General features: G+C 32.3%; 1 protein-coding gene across 1 annotated transcript in view; it reads right to left on the bottom strand.

Annotated features, from left to right (window-relative positions):
• The window catches only part of LOC106105160, a 33,420-nt gene that overhangs the window by 2,314 nt on the left and 4,559 nt on the right, over positions 1 to 26,547 (bottom strand). Inside the window, exons 2-6 of the mRNA XM_013285394.1 lie at positions 12,052 to 12,269; positions 10,227 to 10,380; positions 5,581 to 6,858; positions 3,429 to 4,609; positions 856 to 1,822 (exon numbers count right to left, since the gene is read on the bottom strand). Of these exons, the coding sequence (XP_013140848.1) occupies positions 856 to 1,822; positions 3,429 to 4,609; positions 5,581 to 6,858; positions 10,227 to 10,380; positions 12,052 to 12,269 (3,798 nt within the window). The remainder of the gene's footprint in view (positions 1 to 855; positions 1,823 to 3,428; positions 4,610 to 5,580; positions 6,859 to 10,226; positions 10,381 to 12,051; positions 12,270 to 26,547) is intronic.

Raw genomic sequence — 26,547 nt, 5'->3', positions numbered from 1 at the left:
ATCAAATATCAAAATAAATATCTCTACATTAAAGTCTAAATTTGAGCATCTAAATCTGGCTTTGTGGTTTATTAAAAGTGTTCTTCATTTTTTTACGGGTCAAAGAGTTATAAAATTATTCAAATTGCTATCGGTATTCTCTAACTTATTTTTAATAACAGATAATCTAAAGATTTCACTCGTTGCAACACTGGGAATGTTACAAGGGTTTTAAAAAAATGCGGTATCGAAACCTCAAAATGCATTTCATTAATGTTTATGCGAGCGAAATAATTATATTTGAGAATTATCTTAAAGTAATACTTCACAACCTTATTAAAAATTCTACGTTTTATTTTCATAATTTGTGCTTTACTAATACTTATTTTCCTAAATGCCTCTTTAATACATTTCGATTCAAAAGTAGGAATCTTTAGAATTCTATTTTTTAATTTATTTAAAACAATTTAGTATAATAACAGATATTAATATAAACAGTGAAGGGGTATTACGTATTGATATATTCGCTTCATTTCCATCTATAAGTATCACCCTTCCTTCTTCACCATGGTAAATATGACTGTGATGTGTCACATAGAATACAGTAGCCGCATGTTCGTTGTAAGTCAACTGTTGTGTTGACAAGCCTTTAAACATCCAATAACCATCTCCACCTTGAGCTAAAAAGTTAGGCATTATAATCTTATACGTTTGATCAGGTTTAATTTCTGAATAACTTGGTATATCGCATAAACCACATCTGGCTTCGGCTTTCACGATTCTCGAGCCAGATGGTCTTCTTAAATCAAAGACCACTTTGATTCCTGACACCTGAAGGAATTCACCAGGATAATCTAAGGGATCATAATTCGATACGCCGTATTCGAGCATCTGCAGCAATATTGTTCCACTCATCTCAGCTGTAACTAATATACCTTCAAACGGCATAACACCTAATAAATCTCCTTTAGTTATATTTGTAGGTGCTTTCGTATTTGCTATTGACGATCTTATACCACCTCCTTGTATCGTTGCTATTGGAGCATCCGTCCAATACTTTCCCTTGTAATCCGTCGCGTATCGGTAAATCATTGCATCCGCTATCAAGTTTCCGAGATTACATTCTTTGTTTTGACAGCTTAAGCCGTCGAGTACGACAGACGTTTGTCCTAGAACTTCTTCAGTAATGTTAAGAATATCTCTTCTGTATCGTTCCACGATTTGTAGGAGTTCTGGATCTTGAGGTATTCTATTATCTAATAGGATAGGGTTCCCATCTATGCTAGTTACATCGCCGTTAGAATTGAATACCATGTGTAGTTTTCCAAGGTATTTCGTGTATGCATACGCTTGTACAACGGGTACTTGCTTCCCGCTCGCTTGTGTAACGTAAGTAGGATAAGGGCCTTGAATCTCGTCAGAATCGGGCGTTGTTCCATTCCACAGAAATGTGTTTGAATGTCCACCGATCACTAAATCTATACCATCTACCGCTTTCGCTATTTCTAGATCTCTTAAATAACCCGAATGGCCTAGTGCGATAATTATATTAACACCTTCATTTTTTAAATTTTTGACTTCGTCTCTAAGAGCTACTATTTCATCAATGTATTCGACATTATTGTGGACAGCTAACACTTTTGTTTCTGGAGTTAGATATCCAATTACACCGACTGCTACGTCGGAAACATTGAACACAACGGATTTTCTAAGGTTTGCTTGGGCTGCAAGTTCGGGAACATTGTTTAGTTTTAAATTGGCTGCTAAAACGGGAGTTGTCAGATTTTGTATAAAGGGAGTGAGTCCACTGACTCCGTTGTCAAACTCGTGATTTCCAAGAGACTGAAACAAAAGAATCAAGGGTTACTACTGAATATTACCAAATTAAAATTTTCAAAGCAATAGCAATGTGTTATAATGAATGCACGCTGTAGCCCATACGTGTTAATGTTATTTATTACACTTAAATTAGATTTTGCGCGTGTCTAAAACAATATTAATAATCAATTCAATTGTTTTCGATTATTCTCATATTTATCAACAGGCTGTTCTAATAATTTGTATGAACTAAAGTGGCTATTTAGAAATAACAGATCATAAATTGCATTTAGATAAAACGAGCTGTCGCCCGCAAACTTTGCTAATGAAGAATTTAAAAAAAATTGTCGTCTATAACATTCCCTTATGCATCTATCAGCTACCTTCCAGTAAAAGTCTCGTCCAAATCGGTCCACCCGTTCCATAGATAGCGGTCCGGTCGCCATTTTGACAGCGCGGAATTAAAAAAAATAGCCTATAACATGCCCTTCTATGTCTACTACCCCTCAGTGAAAGTCTGGTCTAAATTGGCCCAGCCGTTTCAGAGATTACCCGGAACAAACGCGGCTTGCGGACAGACAAGAATTTTTAAATTGCGATTTTCGTTATCAGCAAAGCAAATACATCATCTTCCCAAAATCTGGAATTTGTCTTTTCATATTACAACCAGATTTATTATATAAATAGATAGGCAGTGTTGTAGATTTATTTAATTCGTATATGATAGTTTTTTACTTAGAAGGATGACAATTAAGCTTAACACAACTCACATGACATTTAATTTACCTTATACTGTCAATGGTAAAATTATTCAAATTGGTCAAATTTTACGTATAAAAAGCTAAACAAATCCCAAAACATCTGTACTTTAAAAAAAATGTACAATATTAAAATATATTTTCCAGGTATAAGTCGCAAAAATAAATACAGGTTACAAATACAACAACATCTCATGACGTCAATATTTTAATTACTGTATTTTATTTTATTGCACTTCTAAACTTGCTTTACAAGCGTTAGTTACATATAACTACATAACTAGTATTACAAAGATTTGGATTTTTGGATTTTTGTACGTTTAGAAATAACTCACAAAACTACTGGACCGATTTTAAAAAATCTTGCACTATTAAAAAGCTATGTTAACACTAAGTAACAGGACTACATGATTAAAAAAATATATGTACCATATTAATATGTTTCACATTGTTACATGGTTCCTTGTAATTGACAATCAAATTCATACTATTTTATATTTATGAATCTCACAGCCCCTCATTGAATCTATTTCGTAATTAACATTCAAAGCACCTTATTATCATCTTTAAGAGATTTCTTTTACGACTAGAAAAGACAAAAATATTGTAAGTTTAAGATATGGATTGAGGTACGCTAAGCACACCAAAACCCTAGAATCAATTAACCGTTACAGATTTATAAGCAGTAATAGTAGAAGACAATAAAATGACAACTTTGTTGAAGTTGCATTGCTTTTTGATAATTTATCAGAATTATAAATAATTATCCGATCTTCTAGCGCCGGAAATAGAGGTCTATGGTTTCTAATGTAATCAATCGTCGATTGTAATTCGTCATACTCTAAAGAAGTTGAAGGTAGATCGATAAATAAAGAAAAACCACATCCGCCCATTGATAAAAATGAAGGCATCAGTATGTTATAAACTTCAGTTCTGTTTAACAAAGAATACGTGGGTATATAACAATTGCCGCAACGAACGGATACACTTTTGACTCTCATTCCGGGATGTCTTTCGAAGTCATATTCCACTTTAAGTCCAGACAATTGTAGAAACTCTCCCGGTGGGCGGAGAGGCAGATAACCTGCTACAGAATGCTCTAACATTTTCCAAATATTTGATCCATTAATTGACAATTTGACCAAATTTCCATCGAAAGGCAATACGATCAGAAGGTCACCTTTCGTTATATTTGTTGGTAGATCTTTGTGTACTATTGATGCTCTTATACCACCTCCTGGCATAATAGCAATAGGCGCATCTGTCCATCCTTCACCAAAATATTCTGATGCATATTTGTGTACCATTGCGTCTGTAATCATGTTGCCCATGTTACATTCTTTTAGTCGACACGATCTACCATCCAAGATAACTGAAACTTTCCCTACGACCACTTCGGTTAATTTCGTAACATCTTCATGATATTTTTGCACTATTTTTAAAATTTCGGAATCTTGTGGTACTGAGTTATCAAGTAGAATAGGAGTACCGTTGAAGCTAATAATATCACCGCTACTATTAAAGACTAGGCGCAATTTGCCCAAATATTTTGTATACGCATACGCTTGTACTACTGGAACTATTTTTCCATTAGTCTGTTTAACCAGCGTAGGATATGGACCGTCCGCTTTTTCGCTGTCTATTGTTTTACCATCCCAAAGAAAAGTGTTAGTATGTCCACCAATAACTAGATCAATATCCTCTATTTTTGCTATTTCCAAATCTTTGAGATATCCAGAATGTCCTAACGCTATGAAAATCTTAACATTTTGCTTTTTCAATTTAGCAATTTCATTTCTAATAGCTATTTCTTCATCGGTATAGTCTACATTGTTTCGTGTTGCTAGAATTTTCGTGTCAGGAGTTAGGTAACCTATGATTCCTATTTTATTTCCTTTAACGTCAAGTGTTATAGATTTCATTAAATTCTTTTGGGCTTCCAGTGAAGGTTCCCGATTCAGAATAAGATTTGCTGCGAGCACTGGACATGTTAAGTTTTCAATGAATGGCGTCAAGCCGGAGATACCGTTGTCGAATTCATGATTTCCAAGGGACTGAAATCAACAAAAACAATCTTATTACTATTAAGTAAAAAGATTAATTTAATAACACAGACACACATAGAGTAAGTAATGTTATTTTTTTAAGGTTGTGTATTTTGTTTTTTTACTTATAAACGTTTAGTTAATGATGCACAGATAAAACATTATTAGCACAGAAGCCCAGAAGTTTTAAGTTCGTAAAAAATGTGTTACAAATATAATGCAATTAAAATTACAAACTGTTTTGTTGTTTTCAAAAAAAAGTTTTTGAAAAATGTTAGTTAACAAAAATAAATACGTGTGATGTCTACTTCTCTTGATCAATGTATTCAAAAAGTATTCTTTTTCTGTATTTGTTTTTGTTAATAGATTCTGGCTGTGTTAACTTTGCTATAGAATTAAAATAGAAGCGTTAGGAAGAAAGTAGACAGTTTGTAGTCTAGTAAACTGGAAAAATATGCAAACAAGTAAACTGAAAAATGCATGTCATATTCCAATCAGAATTGTTAGTAACTTTTCATTATAGCATCGTGTGTGTTTTACCACTTATAGAAAACAAAATGCAAGTTTAAGAGTTAAATAACGTCATTTTTATCGATTTAGTCAAAACTATGCTATAATGAAAACATTTTTGCAAGATGTTTTTTAAAATCTTTTCAATTTTTGTTTATTGATGTACTTACTGAGAAAGACTTTGGTTTAGAATCACTTTTCACGCCACGTTTGTGAACTATTTGTTCTTAAATAAATTATTTTATTAAAGTTAATTCGTTGTAAACTTTAGTCCGTAACAAACACCCATAAATCAACATTTTTATTTCTCATTTCTATCAAATAAAACACCCCATTAATTTTAAATACATTTATTTACATTATCACGTGTGTATTTATCCAAAAGTATAAGTTAACAAAATAACTAAAAGAGTAATCGAAGTGCCCGTCGTAGAAGCAGAACTTGAAGCTTTTTCTGGATTAAATACCACAATTCGACCCGATACTTCAGGATACACTGGACTACGTTGTGCAATGTATCTTTCAGCACCGAATGCTTCGTCAAAGTCTAAAAACCTGCGAGGAAGCGCAACAAGCATTGAATATCCCTCTGCACCGTTTGCTAACGACAATGGCATCAGTATTGTGTATTCCGTCGAATCGTTGATAGCCTGAAACTGGGGTATAGAACACGCCCCACATCTAACAAGCGCATCGATTATTCTAGAACCTGGTGCATTAGCCATATCATATGTCACTTGAATGCCGGAGAACTGAAGGAATCGACCGGACGGATCAGTTATACGATAGTCCGTGACCGAATGCTCCAGCACCTGTTTCAATAGAGTTCCAGATATTGTAACAGCGACTATGTTACCTTCAGATTGTATAGCAGATAATAAAACACGCTTAGTTACAGCTGCTGGACGGTTCTGTGGTGCGATAGATGTAGCTATAGCACTGCTTTGAATGATTGCAATAGGTGCGTCAGTCCAACGATCACCTTGATGTCTAATAGAATAGTAATACATCATAGAATCAGTAATTAAGTTGCCAAAATTACATTCCTCCGATTTACATGTGTCTCCATCTAGAACTACTGCGGTACTACCTATTACTTCTTGACTTAGTAAATCAATATCTGCCATATATGTCTTCATTAATGTTAGAGTATTTGAATCTTGAGGAACGGAGAAATCTAATGGAATCTGCTCAGCTTGGTGATCTAATATTTCACCGTTGTTGTTAAATTTGGTTATGATTTTACCTAAATTTTGGTTGTAAGCAAAGGATTGGATGATTGGTACTCGTTTACCTGAACGTTGTGTTACAGATATTTCATTCTCGACTTCATCTTGTGAATTCTTCGTGTTGCCGTTTGATCCGTAAATATTTTTATGTCCGTTAATAATTAAGTCAATGCCATCAACTTCAGCTGCTATTTCAATGACTTTATCTATATTTGCATGTCCTAATGCTATGATTATTGACACATTTTGTTGTTTTAATTTGTTAACTTCTTCCTTTATAGCTATTACTTCGTCTATGTATTCCACAGCACCAGTACTATCAAGTATACTTAATTCCGGTGTAACAAAACCAACGATTCCTACTTTATGTCCTTTTACGTCAAATATAATAGACTTTTGTAGTTTTTCTTTTTCTTCAGTATTTAAAATTATATTAGTGGCTAGTACAGGAGTGCTTATACTTTTTACTAGCGGTGATAATTCGGCAGAATCTTTTTCAAAATCATTACCTCCAAGTGACTGAAAAACAGTTAACATTTATTAGTAAACATTATTTTATTTGGCAATTGTTTCAATAAAGCTGTTTTGTTTAGTAAGGCTTTTAGAATGAAAGAAAAATCTTTAAAGAAACGCATAAGAGCATTTTTTTATAACTAATCCTAGAAAACATATAATGTAATATTAAAGATGACAAAAACATTACATACCACATCAAAAACACATACAAAGCATTTGTAAAACAAAATACACTGATCCCTTTACCGCATCCTTAAAATTCCTTAATACCATATAACATAATAACCGCTAAAAAGCATATAAAAAAATGTTTTACGTGTGTTCTAAATCAGACTTATATTTTTTTTCATTTTAATTCCAAATTCTAATTCTAAGACTAAGTTAGTTTACAGCGCGATATTAGTTTTTATTTTATTATAATGTTAGTCATAAGATAAAACGAAATAAGGATTAACTTACGTATTTATGATAGGCGATTAGCTTCAAATCTCCGATACGATAACATTATCGATTGTGCTGTTCATTACATTAACTCTCACTAGGATTATATTTTACAACATTGATAGTTTCTAACAAAGTTACCCGTAGCAGCGTATACCCTTAGCGGGGGCACAGTTAAGCCCCTAGGAATAGACAATTTTTAGCATAATATTGAACACAATGTTTCTTTAACATCTTGAAGATAATTGAATTATAAATAACTAACTGAAATATAAAAAATATGACTTATGTTACTCAGTAACGTAGCTTTTTATTGGTGAAAGAATGATTTAAATCGCCTCAGTAGTTTTAGAGTTATTTCAATAAATACAAAAATACAAAACTTTTCTTTATAATGTTAGTATACATTAACAATAATATATTCCACAATCTTTACCATTTGGCTACTGGCTAGTCTTTTATCAACGTCATGGTTTATGTTTGAATTATACTAAATTTGTATTGTAACTGACTTAACTAAACCTCAATCTAGAAACCCTGGCCCCAAAATACTTGACCATGACCAAATGACCTCAGATGTCTTAAACAGATAGTATTTGTTATAACATTTCTAGTCCAGACTCGTTGATAACTTTAAAGGTATTTAAGTTAGCATCAATTTGAGATTGAATTTGTAGAGTAAAGGAATTCGATAAAAAAACTCGTGAAAGTTTGTTTTTAAATTGCACATATACGACAAAGACATTTAAGAAGTATATAGACTAGACGTATTGAATTTTTTTTTTCACTGGTAACTTCTTTGTACGGTAACATCTCAATGTCTTTGATACGCCGAGACTTTCCTCAGTGTATAAATTATTAGTTTTTGAATATCGGACACCAGGTAGCGCTAGTTAGTTTACGTGAAAAATGTCAACGCTTACTCTAATTATTTTTTGAATCTCTTTGATACACAATAAATAAAATAGCTTAGCTATAAAAGTGTAAGTCTTAAAACACTATAGAATATAATTGTTGTTCTGTTTGCTACAAGGAAGTGGCAATTATTTTACGAGTCTGATATCAATGGCGGTAGAGTTAATAACGGTTGGTGACAATACAATTTCATCGATCAGGTCTACTAGCGTGCCTCATGTTATTCCCGCTCTATCATTTTTGTAACACTACATTCACTGTATTATGATAAAAAAGACACTATTCGATAAGAATTACATAACTAAAGCACAACATCAAATCAGGAACTGGATTAGAAATATGTTGGTATAATTAAAATTTTTCTGCCACAAGTGAAATTTAATACGTGCATTGCAAACGTGCATCATGTCTAAAATAACCATTTTTTATCAAATAAAACATTTTTATCATCTCTGGTATTTAAAAAGATAACCTTTGTCTTTAACGGTCAATTTGGACAAATAATTCAAAAGATATAATACGCTGCGCTGAACCATTCGTGCGTCAAACATTCTTGAGGACTCTAAGTTACGTAAAGTAATCGCTGTCCATTACAACGTTCTATTATCTCCCAAATGTGCAAAGAAATGAAGGGAACTTAGTAATTCTAACAATGTAAGTTGACGACTATCTTAGCTTTAAAGTAAAACTTAATCTAGAACTCGACTTAAGTACTAAGTTTTGTAAAATGGGCAACGAAATTTAACCGAAGTATTAAATAATAAAGTTATGAGATCAAAATGATTGAAATCAATTCGACATAAAACAGAACTGCGTCCCTTTGTTTCGAGTTTATTTCGTATCATGTTATATAACCAAACGCGAGGCAACAAGTTGTCAAGTATTGATTTTCCGTCGGTATATAAGCCGTATGTATGCTGGCGTATGTAATGTTAAACGTATATACATAGATAGCCCGACGCCACAAAGCTGTCAACGCTAGAAAATTTTCCAGCAATGAAAATCAGGCTGCATTCGGCCACTGCCCGCCGGCACGATTTATTCAAACTGACATTCGACCTTTTGTTTACGCACGGACTTTACAGGTAGAATATTAAATTTTAACTGATTGTTTTGTGTATTTGTGTCCTTTTAAAAAGACTCAAAGCGAAATTCAATACACATCCAACATCCAAATATCTAAGATAGGTAGTTTTTTGTACATAATAGACCATTAATATGCCGTGATGTATAATTAACAAGCTCAAATAATGTTCAGGTAAACGTACAATGATCAGTATAACGTTATTTCTTGATAATGTATTAAATAACCTAAAACGGTTATTACAAATAAAAGTAAATGTAAAATGCGAACAAGATGATTACAGTTTTCAGCTGAAGCCAATGTAATAGAGTAATTATAGATTTTCATTTATCAGTTGACAATGACAGAATTTAATAATCATTGAATGTGACATAAAACATAATTTGTCACTTTATAAGCGACAGTAATTTGCACAAACAAATTCGCAACATAACAAACAAAAATAAGCACAAAATACCTAAAACATAAATTACAAAAACAAAATATGAATACAAATAACAGGAGTATCTTTTACTAATAAAATTAAAACCGCACTTCGTGTGTAACGTTTATTAATATACTTTACGGACTCTAATGTACACTAGTTAAAACTGGTGAATATCGACTAGGCCTTTAATTGACGAAAATTGCAATACAAACACATCTTGATGTAACATATAGAGCGTAACAACACAACAAAAATAACTATTACATTATAACCGTGCACAACAACATGGACAAGAGGTCGATGACGTCACTTTAAGTTACATGTTATTTTGCACGAATTGTATAACGCAATCCAAACTTTGTAGGGCTTGTAATACAATTTTAGGTATCCGCAGACACAACAAGCAGCTAATACAAGCGATTATAAAGTTTGCATATTGTAATACGTGAAAAAGGACGGCAGACATTTCATACGAACTGATAACTTTTAATATAGAGTACTTACAACGGCGTCAGGCTGTAATGCGTTAAGGAATTCAGCAGCGACTTTCCATTTGTAGATGGTGAACCAGGCAGTACCAGTGTAAGTGTCGCCTGCATTAAGGTACAGAACCGGTGGACCTTCGCCCGACGCGGCTGCTTTTCTTGCCTCTTTCACTCTGGAATTAAGTAAAAGAAAATAAGAATTAATTCCGTTTCAATTGAATTAGTCATTTACAAAAAATTCTAAAGTTTCACTATACTTATATAATTAGTAATGTTAATTAAATCAATTATTTTATTCTGCTGTAATTTTATTTATTGAGTAATGCATTGTCTTGTGAGAAACGGAACGTTTGTGGCGATGTCAGCGAGTCGTTAACTTCAGTAAACACTGCGACAGTATGACAATGTCTTGTGTGTATTTAAACAGGAGTATGTATAACACATAATATGTATCTCAAATTGCATTGTTATATTTGCTATGTTATATTCAAATAAACATATTGATTTTTAGTAATGTAACGATTTAAAAAAAAAATATGCGGTATTTTGCACAATTTGTCAAATAAAGTATTATGTTAAGTTTAAAAGGTAAGGATTGTTCTGTGTATTGAAATATAGTTATAACCAGACCGATTTCAAAAATTCTTTCAACATTATTGTTATCACTAACATTGGCTTTATTTATTAAAAAAAATATTTACGCGCGAAGGAAGATGCGAGGATCAGCTAGGCTAATCACAAAGGTTTTCTTTTTTTATTTTGCGTCTTTAAATTAAATCTTGAAAATAAATTCCACTATCTCCAATGATTGATTGATTTCATTCCCTTCTGGTGAGAGGGTATTCGTGTCGGCTGATAATTAGGGTTGGGATAAATTGGATCGGGATTCGAGTCACGAGAGGATTGTATGGATTAAAAAGGGAATGACGAAAGTAGCCGTAACTGTTGCATTCGACTATTTGCCCTACCTTTTCGAGTCCTAATCTAAAGTAAATTTTGTTTGGAGAAGTCTGAATAAATTGGCTTTACAGTATAACTAAATCTCTAGAAATGACATGGAAGCATTTCTAATAGAAAATTTGTGTTTACAAATGGATGTAATGTATGGGGTGAATAGGGCCGTTGTTTACTTTTTTATAACGTTTGTTTCTATCGTTGTTGTTTATTGCAAATTTATTTTGTAGTTTCATTTAACCAAAATAAATATAGTACATAGTTTTTTCCATACAACTATTTTGTAGACCTTTTATTTGCATATTGTGCACATAGTCCTGGAACAAAAAACAAAATGGCGTAATATTCCGCGGTTAAATTGTAAGTTGATCGGCGTCCGTTGTTCCAATTTGCAATAAAGTGGGCTTTGTTTGCAGTACCGCTGTGTACACTGCAAACCGAATTTAGGATGAGTCAACAATTTTTATTTGGAAAAACAGTGAAATTGTTTAGATGTGTTTTAATTGATTTTTATATTACTCAGAAATTTAATCAATCTTATACCTACATCAACGTGTCAGGAATTTTGGACATTTAATTTAACTGGAATTTCACTAATTAAATTGTATTAACAATACACCGCATTTACCAAGTTATCAGTCTATAGATGATTGACGCAGTCCACTTAGCGTAGATTTCTCTCTCAATCTGCGCTTTATGTCCGGTTCACACTTGGCCAGTACAATTGGACAGTAGCGACAGCCAGTTGTATAGACTCCCTGGCACGAGTTAGAGCTCACACTGTGCCAGTTTATTGCCTTCCAGTTACTGATTGCCAACCAACTGTACTGGCTAAATGTAAACCGCGCATAACTTTATAACTTTGTATGACAGTCAAAAGGTTCACTTACACGTGAGCTACTCTCGGAAAACCTCCATAGCACTTGCCCGCCTCTCGATCAGCGGTGGTACAAGCGCCGCTGAGCTGAGAGGTCTGCTCGAAGCGGGCGTGCATGTCATTGTTGTGTAAGATGAGCAGCTCGAAGTTGCCATTGCCCGGTGCCTGGACAACACTACTCGATACTAGCGCCACAGCGGCGGACACGATCACTGCAAGTGTGACGTACGCCTGGAATGGGAAAATTAACGTTAGTTTGCTATTTTCACAATTAAGATCCCTTAATTATCAAGTTATGATTGATATTTTTTTTAAGAAATGTTATTTATTGATTGCTTTATAAATGGGTCCAAATTAGTCTTTTTTATTGAATTGCATATTTATTGCGTTTGTCAATTCCAACGAATATTTTTGGTAATCTTAAATATTATTTACGTTGTCTATTCTTTTTCTTTACATCTTAAATAGTTAACAAGAGTTCAATACACGTACGGCAAGCGGTAAAGATGCGCTCAATACCACTTTAACTGCTCTATGATTATCCTCTATTATCCAATAAAAAAGTCAAGTGTGACTTCAGTCACTTGTATTATGTAAGGGTACAGTTGGTAACAGTAATTCTCATAGCCGCTAAATGTGACTATGGGCTTTAACTGCCTAAATTATTGTACAATGTCTTTGTCACTCTCAACTTCTTAAAAAGATTTCTATCGAGGAATGTTTCAAATCTTTAAGTGTGTCAATACAAATATAAATGTGTTACGTAAGTTACATGAACAACTGACAAAAATATTTGTTTACCTTCACCAATATGAACCATGAACCGATTTATGGTCAGTTTCCCAGATTCGTTTACCCATTTATTAGTGTTTTTGGTTCGATAAATTCTTGAAATGCATTTCTGAACTAGGTAACTTGAGTGTTATTCCTTTGAAATTAACTTTCCTAATAAATCACTAGGTTATAATAAAATAAATGAAAACTTCAGCATTAATCAATTAAAACAAATGAGTAGAACTAATTAATATACTATAAAATTACATTCCTTTATCTATACTTCTATACTATTATAATAAAGCGTAAACACACACTTCTTTGTTACCTAAGATGTCAGCAATTACTGCATATATTTGAATAAATCTTTTTTAATAAAAAGCCCTACACATACGTCACGCTTTAAGCTATATATTTCACGTCATTGAACTTAGGGCGTAAATATTTTGGATAAAAACCCTAATATGAGAATCATAAGTTGCTGCCAACATTACGGAAGCAAGATTGCCAAGATTGGTCATGCCATGCTATTTTAATATTTGCTATTGATAATTTGACACATGTAAACAACAAAATATTTTTATTATAATTTTATGCGGATGAAGTCGCACGGGAACAGCTAATTATAAAGTAAAATCGATTAATAATCCACTTATATTGGCTGAATCGAGCAATGGAGAATAACATTTTAGTCCTGTCTCGTTTAATTGAAACTAAACGCATATAGACTGGACGGTTATAAAAATAGCTTTGCGGACAAAATGCAACGGACTTCCCGATTTTACAAGATACCTCAGAGATAATTTTAATATTAAAGTATGACATCATTTATGATACTGATAATGTGGGAGTAGCAGAATTAAAGATCTCGTAAACCAAGTCAATGGAAGAACAAATAAAATTGTATAGGTTATCCATCTTATGTAATGTAAAAAACATAATTTAATGTAAAAATATTTTGTTTCTACACGTATTTCTTATATTATAACTTACTTCAATTGATCTCCTATTATTACTACTTATTCTTTGTTAGGTTTTACACACGACTCGCACGCAGAAATAAAAATAACTTAGTGGGTACTCTATGTGTTGTTCCTGATTATGTTCTACATTTGTGACAAATGTCATCACGATCCGTATAACCGTTTTAGAAATACCTTCTAACAAAAATCCATCTATCAAAACTGTCGTATTAATAATACAGTAGTACCTCGATAACTCAAACCTCGGTAGCTTAAAAACCTCTACAACCTCAAAAAATAATATTATGTCCCTTACCCATCAGAGCCTAAAACCTCCAGAACATAGACCCTTGATAACTTAAAACCTCTATAACTTAAAATATTTTGCGTTTCTCTTGAACTTTAACTTATCGAGGTTCTACTGTATTAACAAGTAAGAATTAAGATTTAATTCTATTATTTTATTTTTTTGACTTTATTACACTATTTCTACGTATAAACATTCAAATTCATTTTTGTAACTTTTATTAATTGTAACACAAAGAAACGTTCTTTTAAAATATTAATTTATTTGATTACGACCTTATGTTGTAAATTATTTTACAAACAATTCACTGGGATAGCCGCTTTGACTAGATTTGTAATATTTTATGAATGAAAGAATACTTCCTGTTTCGAAGTTTGTTGCCCATTTACAATTTTCTGGTCAATTTTTACAACCTGAATGAGGTAAAAAATGTTAAATGTCTTCACTTTGTGTTATATTACCCCATAAATACGTACAGTTAGAAAACAATACGCTTTTGAGACTTGAACATATATTTTTACTGTTGTATTTTATGTCAATGACACCGGTATAATTGACACTTTTGTAATGTTCGTCGAAGGACGTAATTGAGTAGCACGTTGGTGTTATTTCATTGAAAATATAACGCTACCTGCATTTCTTGGAACACACTGTGAGGTGCATACTTTACACCGCTTCCTGGGAAACACCAGATGTCGACATGTTCTTTCACAATTAAAAATAGTTAAACTGCGTCTGTTTTCACCTATTAAATTCTGAACTAGTTTTACCCGCGATTTCGTTAGCGCGGAATTAAAAACATAAAAAGTTGTCTATGTGTTCTTCCAGACTATGTTCTATGTCTATGATATTCATAGTAATCAATAAATCCAACTTGGTTGGACTAAGGCGCTGAAAGGATCTCGATGAAATTTGGCATACATGTAGAGGACAGTCTGGAAGAACACACATAGGCTACTCACTTTTGTTTTTTTAATTCGGACGGAGTCGCGGACGAAAGCTAGTCTCAAATCAAATTGAGTTACAAAAGATTTAAACAGGGCTTGATTTTAATTTGCACGTCATTAACCCTCTCTTTTGATAAAAGTGCAAAGAAAATTAAATCCTCGTTCAATCAAAGCTAATTTTATTTGCAATGAACCCTGTTTTAACGGACCCTTACCTTTACGATGACGCATTTCAAAGGATGAAAAAGTACTTAGTGGTTATTTTTAAACACAATCCGTAAGCTAATTCTGTACTCAATTAAGCTTTTCTAAAGTTACGTCTACTTTAACTTGTTCAATGTCGGCGATTATTTCGGTTACAATGTTGGGAAACGAAGCCCCGTAAGTGAAATAGAAAAGGGTAAATGTCGTAATACTGAAGTTTGCAATTAACCAATTAATACGTTTATTTTTAAATGTAGGAATAGAAGTGCTACCGTGACGCATATTACGTAAGAGTATTAACTATAAGATAATAACTGTAGGCGTCGTTTTCGCTCCGCCCTAATAGATGTTCGTTCTACGAGTAAATAGTTGTGTTTTGTCGTTGGTAAAGTTAAGTGGTTCAAATTTGGAACACAGTAACGTAGGAAACAAAACAATAACTGATCATTATTAAAAATGTTAAACTAAAGAGTAATATACTTGAAAAAAATATTACTACTAAATAAAAATGTGATAATTGTACAATATGTAATAACTTACTTCACTCTTAGATCGCGTGTTATTAGAAATTAATAATTCAAATCCGCGTCGTGTTAACGATTAATCTCTCAAAGGCATACAAAAGTACACGGATATTTTTCGGCTCAAGGAAAACTTAACGTGTTGAATAGTTAGTGTTAGTTAGTAATTCTATGGCAGTTAGTCGTTAACTGCCACTGATTGCTATCTGCTGCGATAAACTGACGTATTTCCTTTGTACTTTTCCGATATGTACAGAGCTATAACACAATAGAGTGGACAGAATTATTAATGAAGGATTTTTTACGACTGATAGTTAATCTTATCTCATTTCAAATGATCAATTTTTATAACAGCTTCCTAATAATGCTATTTTTATAAAATGCTTATCATAAAATTCTACAGATTTGATATAAGATTAATTTTAAACATTTTATTGTTTCTGTTTTTATAAACAAAATGAGAAGCAACGCATTGGTATAGCTACGTTTTAATACAAGTGTTTCAACATTGGAAACCCTTAGTTATGAGGTAATGTTGTCACCCTAAAAATATATAGTTAGATGTTTTAACTCTTTGACCGCCACTGATTGGTTATATGGTTAGTATCATAGTTATTGGTTTCACAATAAATATATCTGCTTTTGGTATAAGTAACTTCTGTTATTTATTGTTCTCGATAACTTTTTTTTCCATTTCAATAAACATGTATTTTTGATTTCAATAAACATGTATTGCCGAAAATCTGCGCCGGGCGATAGTTGTAGTTGAAAAAGGTATGTTTAAAATAAATTGGTTTTCAAACACTGTCAATGTTTTTATGGTAAAGCTCATAGTGTTTAAATCGAGGTTCATTTGCAGTCCCCGCGGAGCGTTGTCAAGCCGGTTCGTGCTCGATATGCAATATTTGGCTCACGATTTACACGTTGCAATTAGCCAAGCCATTGCCCCACGTAATGAACTGTCGATCGCATAAGTCTTTAAAATCGATCGAAAAATACCGTTTAATATGAAAGTTCGTTTTTATAACATCGTAAATTCATAATTGGATACATTAATGACCTAACGTTACTTTTTTTAAAAGGTGAACCTATGAAAATAAAAAGAAAACCAACAAAATACGAAAGCTATTGTTAGAAACATTATAATTTTTGTTTTCTTTCTTAATCTCTTATGTTATGTTGCATGTACAAGATATCAACAAGACGAATCGATGTAGGAAAGCAAGATGGCCGCGTGTCGGGCTGGCGGGACGAGACGTAGATTCCCTCGCGGCGGCCGCAGATCGATGCATCTTATCCTGCTTTCTGTCTGACCTACATATGTATCTGTTAAAGGCACATTTCATACGAATTACTTTCCATCTATCCAACTAAAAGCACTTATAAAAACCTGCATATGTCAGCCTGTGGCCTTCATCTTATACCTGGCCATTTTGATGAAACGTCAATTTGACAGCTTGATTTTTTTATCTTAATTTGACAGTTGACATATTCATAAATTGTATTTTTATTTATTAAATTAAAAATATTCATGTGAATTTGTTTACATTAATCATTTGAAATATTTGTGTACGTCATTCTACAGATAATAATCTTTCAATCTAAATTCTTGGCTATTAAAGTTATGACAGTTGGGAAAATTTCTTCAGAGTTGGTTCGCATTTAATGCAAGGGAACTGAAGCGACGCGATCTTTATTGCATCTCCTATTTTAATTATAGATTGTTCGCGAGTTAAATCCCTTTAAGATTGCAGGTGATGAGAAATTTCTGCGATCGAGCTTTAATAGAGAAAAGAGATTATAAAGTTTTGCACTTATTATTAATTTACGTAGTTTATTCATTTAATTTGAATCTTAATCTAATGTATCCCAATATAATATAATAGCTAAATTGTAACTCATTTCTTTTTCTGTTTTTGTAATAATTTAAATTATTTTACGTCGTAGAGTGTTGTTCAATTTTCTGATGCAGCGCTGTTGTAGGTTGAGCTAGTGAATCGTAATAAATTCGCAAATAATTTTAATTAACTACTTTCAAAGTACTGTTACACAATAAAATAATATCAAGCAAAAAAGTGTAGATTTAGGTGGTTATGAATACAACCACCTCTATACGCTGACTTCAAATGTTAAAAAAGTCAAAACTGTCTTTCATCTCTTTTAATCTCTATGGAAATAACAGAGACAACGCGTTTTTAACAGGCTTTACGGTATTGAAAACAGCATTAATTGTAATTTACATTCACGTGGCGTTGACACATTCGTGGATATGTGTGTGATTTAAATTGCAACGTTATTATATATTTTTGAAATAGATTTTCCTCAACAATGAATGCTAACTTGTTTTTATTTCACGGTCGACAGACTAAATAAATGTCTATGTAGATTATAATAATGATATTTTTATTACAAGCCAACGTTTTTATAGTTACACAATTATTTTAGTTTAAACATTTAAGTAATGTTTTCGATTTCTTTTATTCGTTTTTTTTACAAATAATGATCTAGTACCAGATAAAAAAAACTATAAGATATCGTGTCTGTAACTTAGTAAATGTTTTCTCAACAGGAAAAATAAACAATAAATATTTGTATCACATCAACTTAAGTTTATTCTAACTTAATAATACGTCAAGAATTTTCCTCCTTCTAGTCTCACTTAATAAAGGCCTTTACGCCCCTCGCGTAATTATCATGGCATTAAAAACCTTCGGAAAGTTGATATCGGAATCGATTTACTGTCTATTTTTATAACTTGAACGGCATAGTTTTTTAATCTACTGAGACATATGCGTAGCACAAAGAACGTCTTTTGTATGAGGTAATCCCCCAAAGTATCGTTATCTTACGAATCTTACTAATATTATAAATGCGAAAGCTTGAATGGATGGATGTTTGTTAGAGTTTGTAGCCGAAACTGCTGAACGGATCTTGATAAAATTAGGCACAGGTGTATAATATAGTCTGGAAAAAGGAAGTAGTCACGGGTGAAAACTAGTGTGTAACGACCCGCAATTAGACGTCTAAAATCATATGAAACACACCATCTATAGGGTACGTATTATAGGTAGGTTTCAAGTATAGAGGAAGACCGAAGAATGTATGGTTTGATTATATGAAAGATTAAGGGCCTGTCCCACCACAGGCTGATCTCTATCAGCCTGTGGCGGGACAGGCTCTTAATCTGAGCCTCTGCTCAGTTAGCTTAAAACTGTCAGATAGACTACTTAAATCTAATATTTCCATCACATATTTCATACGTTGGGTTATCGGACGATTTACAAGAATTGTGGGACAGGCGCTAAATATTTAAAATAGGACAATAGTGGTTCATAAAGTTGAAATAACAAAACGTGCATAATGATAGGATAATTTGTGCAGTCCTAGTTAATGAGATAGGTGTAATGGCAGCAGTGGCTGGGACGCGGCCATGACTCGGATAGCGCGATCAATAAAAACCGAGGCTGAAATGTTATGTCCAGTTATATCGCGCTATTGCAGTAGGATTTCACTGACAATACAGTACTATGGCACACAATATAATATGGCGTAGTTATTTGTCTATTTCATTTTAGCGTTGGTGGTTGCTGTTTATAATGATTGGAGCTAAAAGTAGAAATTGAATTAAGAGTCATCAACTGCCGCGTTTAAGTTGAAACGAAACAAAGGAAATTTTCAAGTCAACCTATCCTTTTATGTAAATTGATGATCATTGTCTTTGAAAAATTCTATCATGCTAGCCTCTTACACTATGAAACTTTCTTACTTTTCCGCAGTGGAAACTAACGTTTATTATTTTTTCGATGATGTGAATCATCATGCGTTCAAGGATAATGGTATTCGTGGTATTATTTATATTTTGAAGACTATTTATATTTATACGATTTTTTTAATAAACATATTTATAGGCCTTTATAACGTTCAATGAAATTCCGGTTTAAAAAACATATCTTTTTTAAGTCAGATGAGGCAATCATACGATAATTGTTTTATAAATTTTTAATAACGGCCTCAAATTAAGGTTTCAAACATCCTACAGTTAGTCACTATAATTCCTTAATTCACGAGAATAAATTTATGTAGAAAATTATACTCTGTCTGTTTTAAACAAAATGTTACTTAACCGCGGAATTAAAAAACTTATTAAGTAGTCTATGTTTCCTTCCAGACTTTGTTCTATTGTGCTTTTGATCAAGGTCCGTTAAGCCGTATTGGAGATATTTAGTAACAAACATCTAAAATAATTTGGAATTTGATATAACGTTTCAGCAAAGGTGTAATAACATTTAAGTACCTGTTTTGCAAACATCTGCCAACTACATTGTGCATAAGTATAAATGTTATCGTAACTTTGTCTTTATATCGTAACTGTACTCGTATTTTAAGTAATCGTGTATTGAAGTTTGCGTAATCGAATTTTGTAGTGTTAGGTATTGTTATTAACAATCTTACTAATATTATGCATTTGGGATGGATGGATGTTTGTTATCATATAATTCCAGGACGGTTGAATTGATTTAAATTTAGAACAGATATCCACAGAACAGAAATATTATAAAAGCGAATGTTTAGATGGATGGATGAATGGATGTTTGTTAAAGTTTGTAGTCTAAACGGCTGAACGGATTTCTATGAAATTTGGTATAGATGTAGATGATATTCTGGAAGAACACATAGGGTACTTGCTTTTGTTTTTTTTTTTAATTTCACGCGGACGAAAGCTAGTTCTAAATAAAGCCACAGTTCTTTTTTATTCCACGCCAATAACGTCGCGGGCGATAGCAAGTCATTGTTAATTACAAAAGTAATTTTTATTACTATTTTATGTATTTAAAAAAATGATATTTTTTTTATTCATGCAGTTCATTCGGCTGCTGTTTTACCTTTGATCAAAACAGTGTAAATTTTAAATCCGTTTGAAATCCCAATAACGTTGGTAGGTAAATATTGGATACGCTTGAAAATGTTTCGTGTTCATTAAACGTACGAGTTCCACGTACAAATGAAAATATATAACGTTACTATTTATTCGTAAACGGACGTAATACTCGTATATTTCAGCTATATACGGAGAACTTGAGTTAAGAGCCTGTAAGTGTATCCATGATATTGTTCTAATTATTTTTCTTCATCAAACATAACTTGTTTCATATGATACGTTGACTTCCTATCTATACTATTATAATAAAGCGTAAACACACACTTCTTTGTTGCCTAAGATGTCAGCAATTACAGCATATTTTTGAATAGTTTTTTTTTTTTTTTTTAAATAAAAAGCCCTACACTTACGTCACGCTTTAGGCTATATATTTTCATGCCATAAAATTTAGGGGGTAAATATTTTGGATAAAATTCCTAATGTGGGAAAGAGACCATAAGTTGCTGCTAACATCAAGGAAGCAATTGTCATTTATGCATTTCAATTTTGACATTTCATGCGGATGAAGCCGCACTGGAACAGCTAGTTGTAAATAAATAAATGAATAAATAAATAAAGAGATGGAAATATTGCTTTATGTGAGATCGCTTGATCGATTCTTCGTTAATGAGCAAATTAATAATATAAAAAAGTTTAATTGACTTTACATACTTTCTACCAAAATATCGCTTAAGAGCGTGCGCAAAGCTGGAACTAAACTATAGTACAATTTTTTAGTCTAGCTTTGATTCCTATGAGCTAATATTGAGGTACACATTACTCGATTTTTAATTGTGCAACTAAACAGTTGAACAGGCTGCAAAACAATCGACAATCGCACAACAGTTCAGAGATAGTTTGGTCAAAGTTGCATGTCCGCTGTTTTATTTCAATGAATTAGATAATTAATTTTAATTCAATCAATCGATTTACCATTAAAATAGTAAACCAGTGATTGTTCAGTCAACTATATTTACCTAAATCTGTGATATCAGTGAGGTTATTATTTAAATATATCTTAATTGAAAAGGTGACTTACAAACATTTTGTGCAAATCAAAATGTAATAAAACAAGCTTTCGCCCGCGACTCCGTTATCGCGGAATAAATAAAATCTTAGAAGACTATGTGTTCTTCCAGACTATTCTCTAAATCTAAGGAAAGATTTATATGTTCAGCTGTTTAGGCTTTAAACTCTAACATCCATCCATATAAACTTTTACATTTATAATATGAATTTGAAGATTGGTGCTAAATAGCATATGAAAAATCTACATTCTAACATTTTTTTCTATCTATAAGGTATTTTCTCGGATGCCAAGTGCAATTGTTGCTTACTTTAGTATCATCAACGGTGCTCATCAAAATGTCGATAATCGCGCAGTGTACCAGACACTAATAACAATGCGAAATATATATGTACCTACAGGATGTATGTAGCAGTCGTCCACTTACTTCCTCGAACGTAATTAGCGTTGCTTGTGAGTAGAAATTATAATTAGGTAAGTTTGAGAAGCTACGCCGGCAGAGTAAATCCGTACTATCGAATTGGTAATACCAACTAATTAAAAACTAATCTATAAGTGTGGGGTTTTACTGACGAAATATCTTCACAAAAATGCACCTTACCATAAAGAATTTGGATTTTTTTTTAATTCATTTTAGCTTAAACATACGTCATTTAGAAACGGTTTATTTTTAATTTTTTTGTTAATAAAAAAGCTATATTCTAGTTTTTACTTAATTGCCAGATTACATAATAATACTTATTTGAATTACATTTTTTTTGCTTCCATCTCTAAATACTTTTTACTTTCGAATGAGACAAAAATTTAATTCAAACCTTTAACATTGAGAACGCTTGGTAAAAGTACTTCATTAAATAACAGCTTACTTACATTATACCTTTATTAAATGTATATGGAAAGTATAAAGGGAAAAATGTCGAAGAAGTAGGAAATGAATGTTTCCCTCAATAACACCGCGTTGAGTTTTCCCTGGCTTGTGAAATGTATTTTTGAAGAGCACTTTCACAACTTGTTAAAGTACATTTACATAAACAAATTCCAATGAATTCAAGATTTGTTCAACGTTACTACACGAATACTACGATTTTTAATGCACGTATAATTTAAAATTATTTTTTATTTAGCATATTTATAAAATATTAGACTTTACGTCCGTAAAATTAAAAAATAATGAAAAACGTAGGTTATGTTATTCACTGATAACGTAGCTTTTTAATAGCGAGAGATTTTTTTCAATTTTGCACTGTAGTTTTTAAGTTATTCTAATATATACAAAAATATCTCTTTATAACATGAATATAGAATATAGATTAATTCTGAAGCAGGTTACTTATCCATTACGGGATAATTTTATAAATGTTCATTATTTTATGGTGACATATATTTGTATTTGATATGTGTGCAATATTTGATTTACCCTTCTATTACCGCGATTTTTAACACATGATATAAACAACGCAGTGTTGGTATGAACTGCGACGGTAACGCTATAACATGATCGTTAAAACGCCACGTCATGTCTATCAAACGAGAAAATTCTGGCTACAGACTGGCCGCAAATATTTTCCCTCTACGTTTAAAAGAAGTGGAATTCAAATATATTTTTAGAATTAAGCTTAGTCTTATATAAATATAATAAATCTAACTTTCACCCGCGATTCCGTCTGCGTGCATTATAAAAAAAACAAACGTAAATGACTTATGTATTCTTCCAGACTATACAGCTATGACAATTTTCATCGAAATTAGTTCGGCAGTATAGGCTTCAAACTCTAACAAACATCCATCTAAACTTCCGCATTTATATTAGTAAAATTTTTATTTTTAATTAACTAACTAACATCAACAAAAAGATTGAATATAAAAGACACGAAAATGAATACTGCAAATCGTGTTTTGTGTTATTTTTTAGCTAAAACAGTTATTCATTATTAAAATATTCCATACCATTATCCCACTGAATAAACCACATTACACCTGTGTAAAAACAAATGGAGTAATTCAAACAACTCCACTATATTTGGTTAACCGCTATCCATCATTTAGTTTGTTGTTACAAGTTGTTTTCACCTACGCACACCTTTTGAATAAATATGTACTCGTACTTACAAAATAATTCACAATTATAATAGATTTATTAGACGCGGTTGTAATTACGATAGAAAGGGAAGGACTATCATTGGAAAAAAATACCTCAGTAATGTCAACTTCAAGACGTTTTGAAAATCGACCTCGATCAATCAAACTTGTATGAAATACTCTATCTATAGGTTATATACCTATGTTCAGGTCATTATTAATTAGATTTTAACTAGTTAATGAAAGTATAAATCATTGAAACTTAAAATTAAGACTCGGTCCATACTTTCTCAGCACAACTTTAACAATGGAAACTACTTGAGTTTCCCAAAGTTTAAATTTACTACAACTTCTTGATTGTTTTTCGCTTATTAATTAGTTTCGACTTCTAATTAAACTACAAGTGAATAATATAGTTATTAAGATAATAACTATTAAAAATAAACATAACGTAAATTGTATCTTTCGTTATTATTGGCTTGAACATTATGCAGCAATGCTTGAAAAAGTAAAAAAATGGTATATCAAAACTATTTTGATGTTCACTAATCCTACTAATGTTTCACCAAAAAGTATATGCGTTTAAGAACACATAAGTAAAAGAGAAAACAACGTTTTAATTGACTTAATAGTTAAACATCTAAGCATACATAGGGACATACAGACTCCGGGTAGCTACTGTAATATACTATGTAGAGATTTCTACAACGCATCATGACTGTAGTGAGACAAGAGCATATGACCTAAACTTGCATGGGTACCAGTCGACCTGCATTACAGGTTTCGCAGGAAAACAATTTCAGGATCATGTCTCATTTCGAACAGGTTTATGGAAAGGACATTATTTACACTGTAACATATGTCTAGAGAATAATATAAATGCAATGCACATATGTATCTAGTTTTACGAAAAATGCAATTCATCATCATCACCATCTTACTATACGTTCCAAAAGAGGGGCTCGGAGCCTACCCTAAATTAGGGTGACTAGGCCATAGTTAACCACGCTGGCTCAAAGCAACCCGCATTGGGCCAGCGTTGAGTTGATTTCGCCAATATGTGCAGGTTGCATCACGATGTTTTCCTTCACCGTAAGAACGTCGGGTAAATTGTACATATGAAAAATTGATATGTAATATTATTTAACATATACGAAAATGACATAAATAGATAAAAAAAATGTTGTTTGTTCTTGGTTATTTGTTAGGTAATAAATAGATTTACAAATACTTAAATGGTCTGAAATATATGAACTGTGAATTGAATTCATTGTTTTATTTTCCCTTTATTCAGTATTAGCTTTCGCCCACGACTACGTCCGCGTAGATTAAAAAAAAGTATGCTAAATTTCTATACATACAACCATATAAATTTACGCAATCATAATATTAGTAGTAATTTTTTTCAAGCTCTTTTATTTGGGAACTAAGATTTCCACATGTAGCTTAAATCGTTTACAGTGTAGCTTAAGTATAGCTAAAGTTACACGTTGAACAGAAAATATTGCAGCTACTGTAGTTTGAGAAATTGCCAATAGCCCGACAGGAAATTGTTTACGCTGCGGTCTTTCGCAGATAAGTTTGAAGTTCCAAGCAGTCTTCGTCTTACAAACGATGTAGGAAAGTTACATAAATATTTACAATAAACTATGTAAAACTAATCGATAGTAGCATGATTTAAAATAAATTAATATACTTCTATTAATTCCTATACCCTTCTGGACAAAGTACGCAAATCTTACTATCTTACTTCATACTAATATAATAAATGCGAAAGCTTAGATTGATGGATGAATGTTTGTTAGAGATTGTATCCTAAACGGCTAAAAAGATTTCGATGAAATTTGGAACAGATTTAGAGGATCGTCTGGAAGAGAGAGAAAGTGAGTAGCACTTTTGATTTTTTTAATTCCACGCGGACGGAGTCGCGGGCGAAAACTAGTAATATTAAACATTTCTAAGTTTATATGGATGTTTCTTAGCGTTTGTAGCCTAATGTCTTCAACGGTGCTCGATGAAATTTGGAATGGATGTAGAGAGAGTCTGGGAGAAAACATAGTCCACTTATTTTTTTATTTTTTTTTTTTAATCTGTTCCGAAATGTACACTAAAGTCATCATGATATTGCTCTAATTATACTGTAAATCTAAACGGCAACTAGCGTTTTATTGCGTTTATATTGGCGTGCTAATTTATATTAATTTCTACCGCATATTCGTCACACAAAGATGACGTTGTTTGAACATGCGATATTGTAAATTGGAGCGTTCAAATATTAACGATATCGTTTATTTAAGGTTCTAATAAAATGATTAGAAGTAAAAAGTTACGCGGTAGGTAATGGGTTTTAATCTATATCGTAGATGAAAATGCATATGTAACTATCAATGGGGGACACAACTTGTCCCAATTAGAATTTAATAAGAACATTCGAAAAACTCAATAACTAATTTCTTTTCTCTAAAGATGTAGAAAGATGTTCAAAATCTGTTGCTTTTACCTTGGTTGTATTGTAAAAGTGTAGGTTAAATCTAAATCCCTTTTTATCAATATTCATAATCTTGATAATTGGGCGCCACTCTTTTGCTCCATGAATAGATTTCCTCGGATTCCTGTAGTCAGGAATAACTCAATAAAATTGAAGACCAGCAGATCAGTTATGGTTCGCTTGGGTGAAGGACCGGGCAGTTCGCGGCTCGTCGGCTCCCAAAATTACGGAAAACTGCGTTGAGCCGTGAGCTGTTTAATTGTTGAGTCGCAGTTCAGCTGA

This window comes from Papilio polytes, unplaced genomic scaffold, assembly GCF_000836215.1.
Source record: "Papilio polytes unplaced genomic scaffold, Ppol_1.0 DF823177.1, whole genome shotgun sequence".
Classification (NCBI taxonomy): Eukaryota; Metazoa; Arthropoda; class Insecta; order Lepidoptera; family Papilionidae; genus Papilio; species Papilio polytes.
Note: the sequence above shows the minus strand (reverse complement) of the source record. Positions and strands in the feature narration are given on the sequence as shown.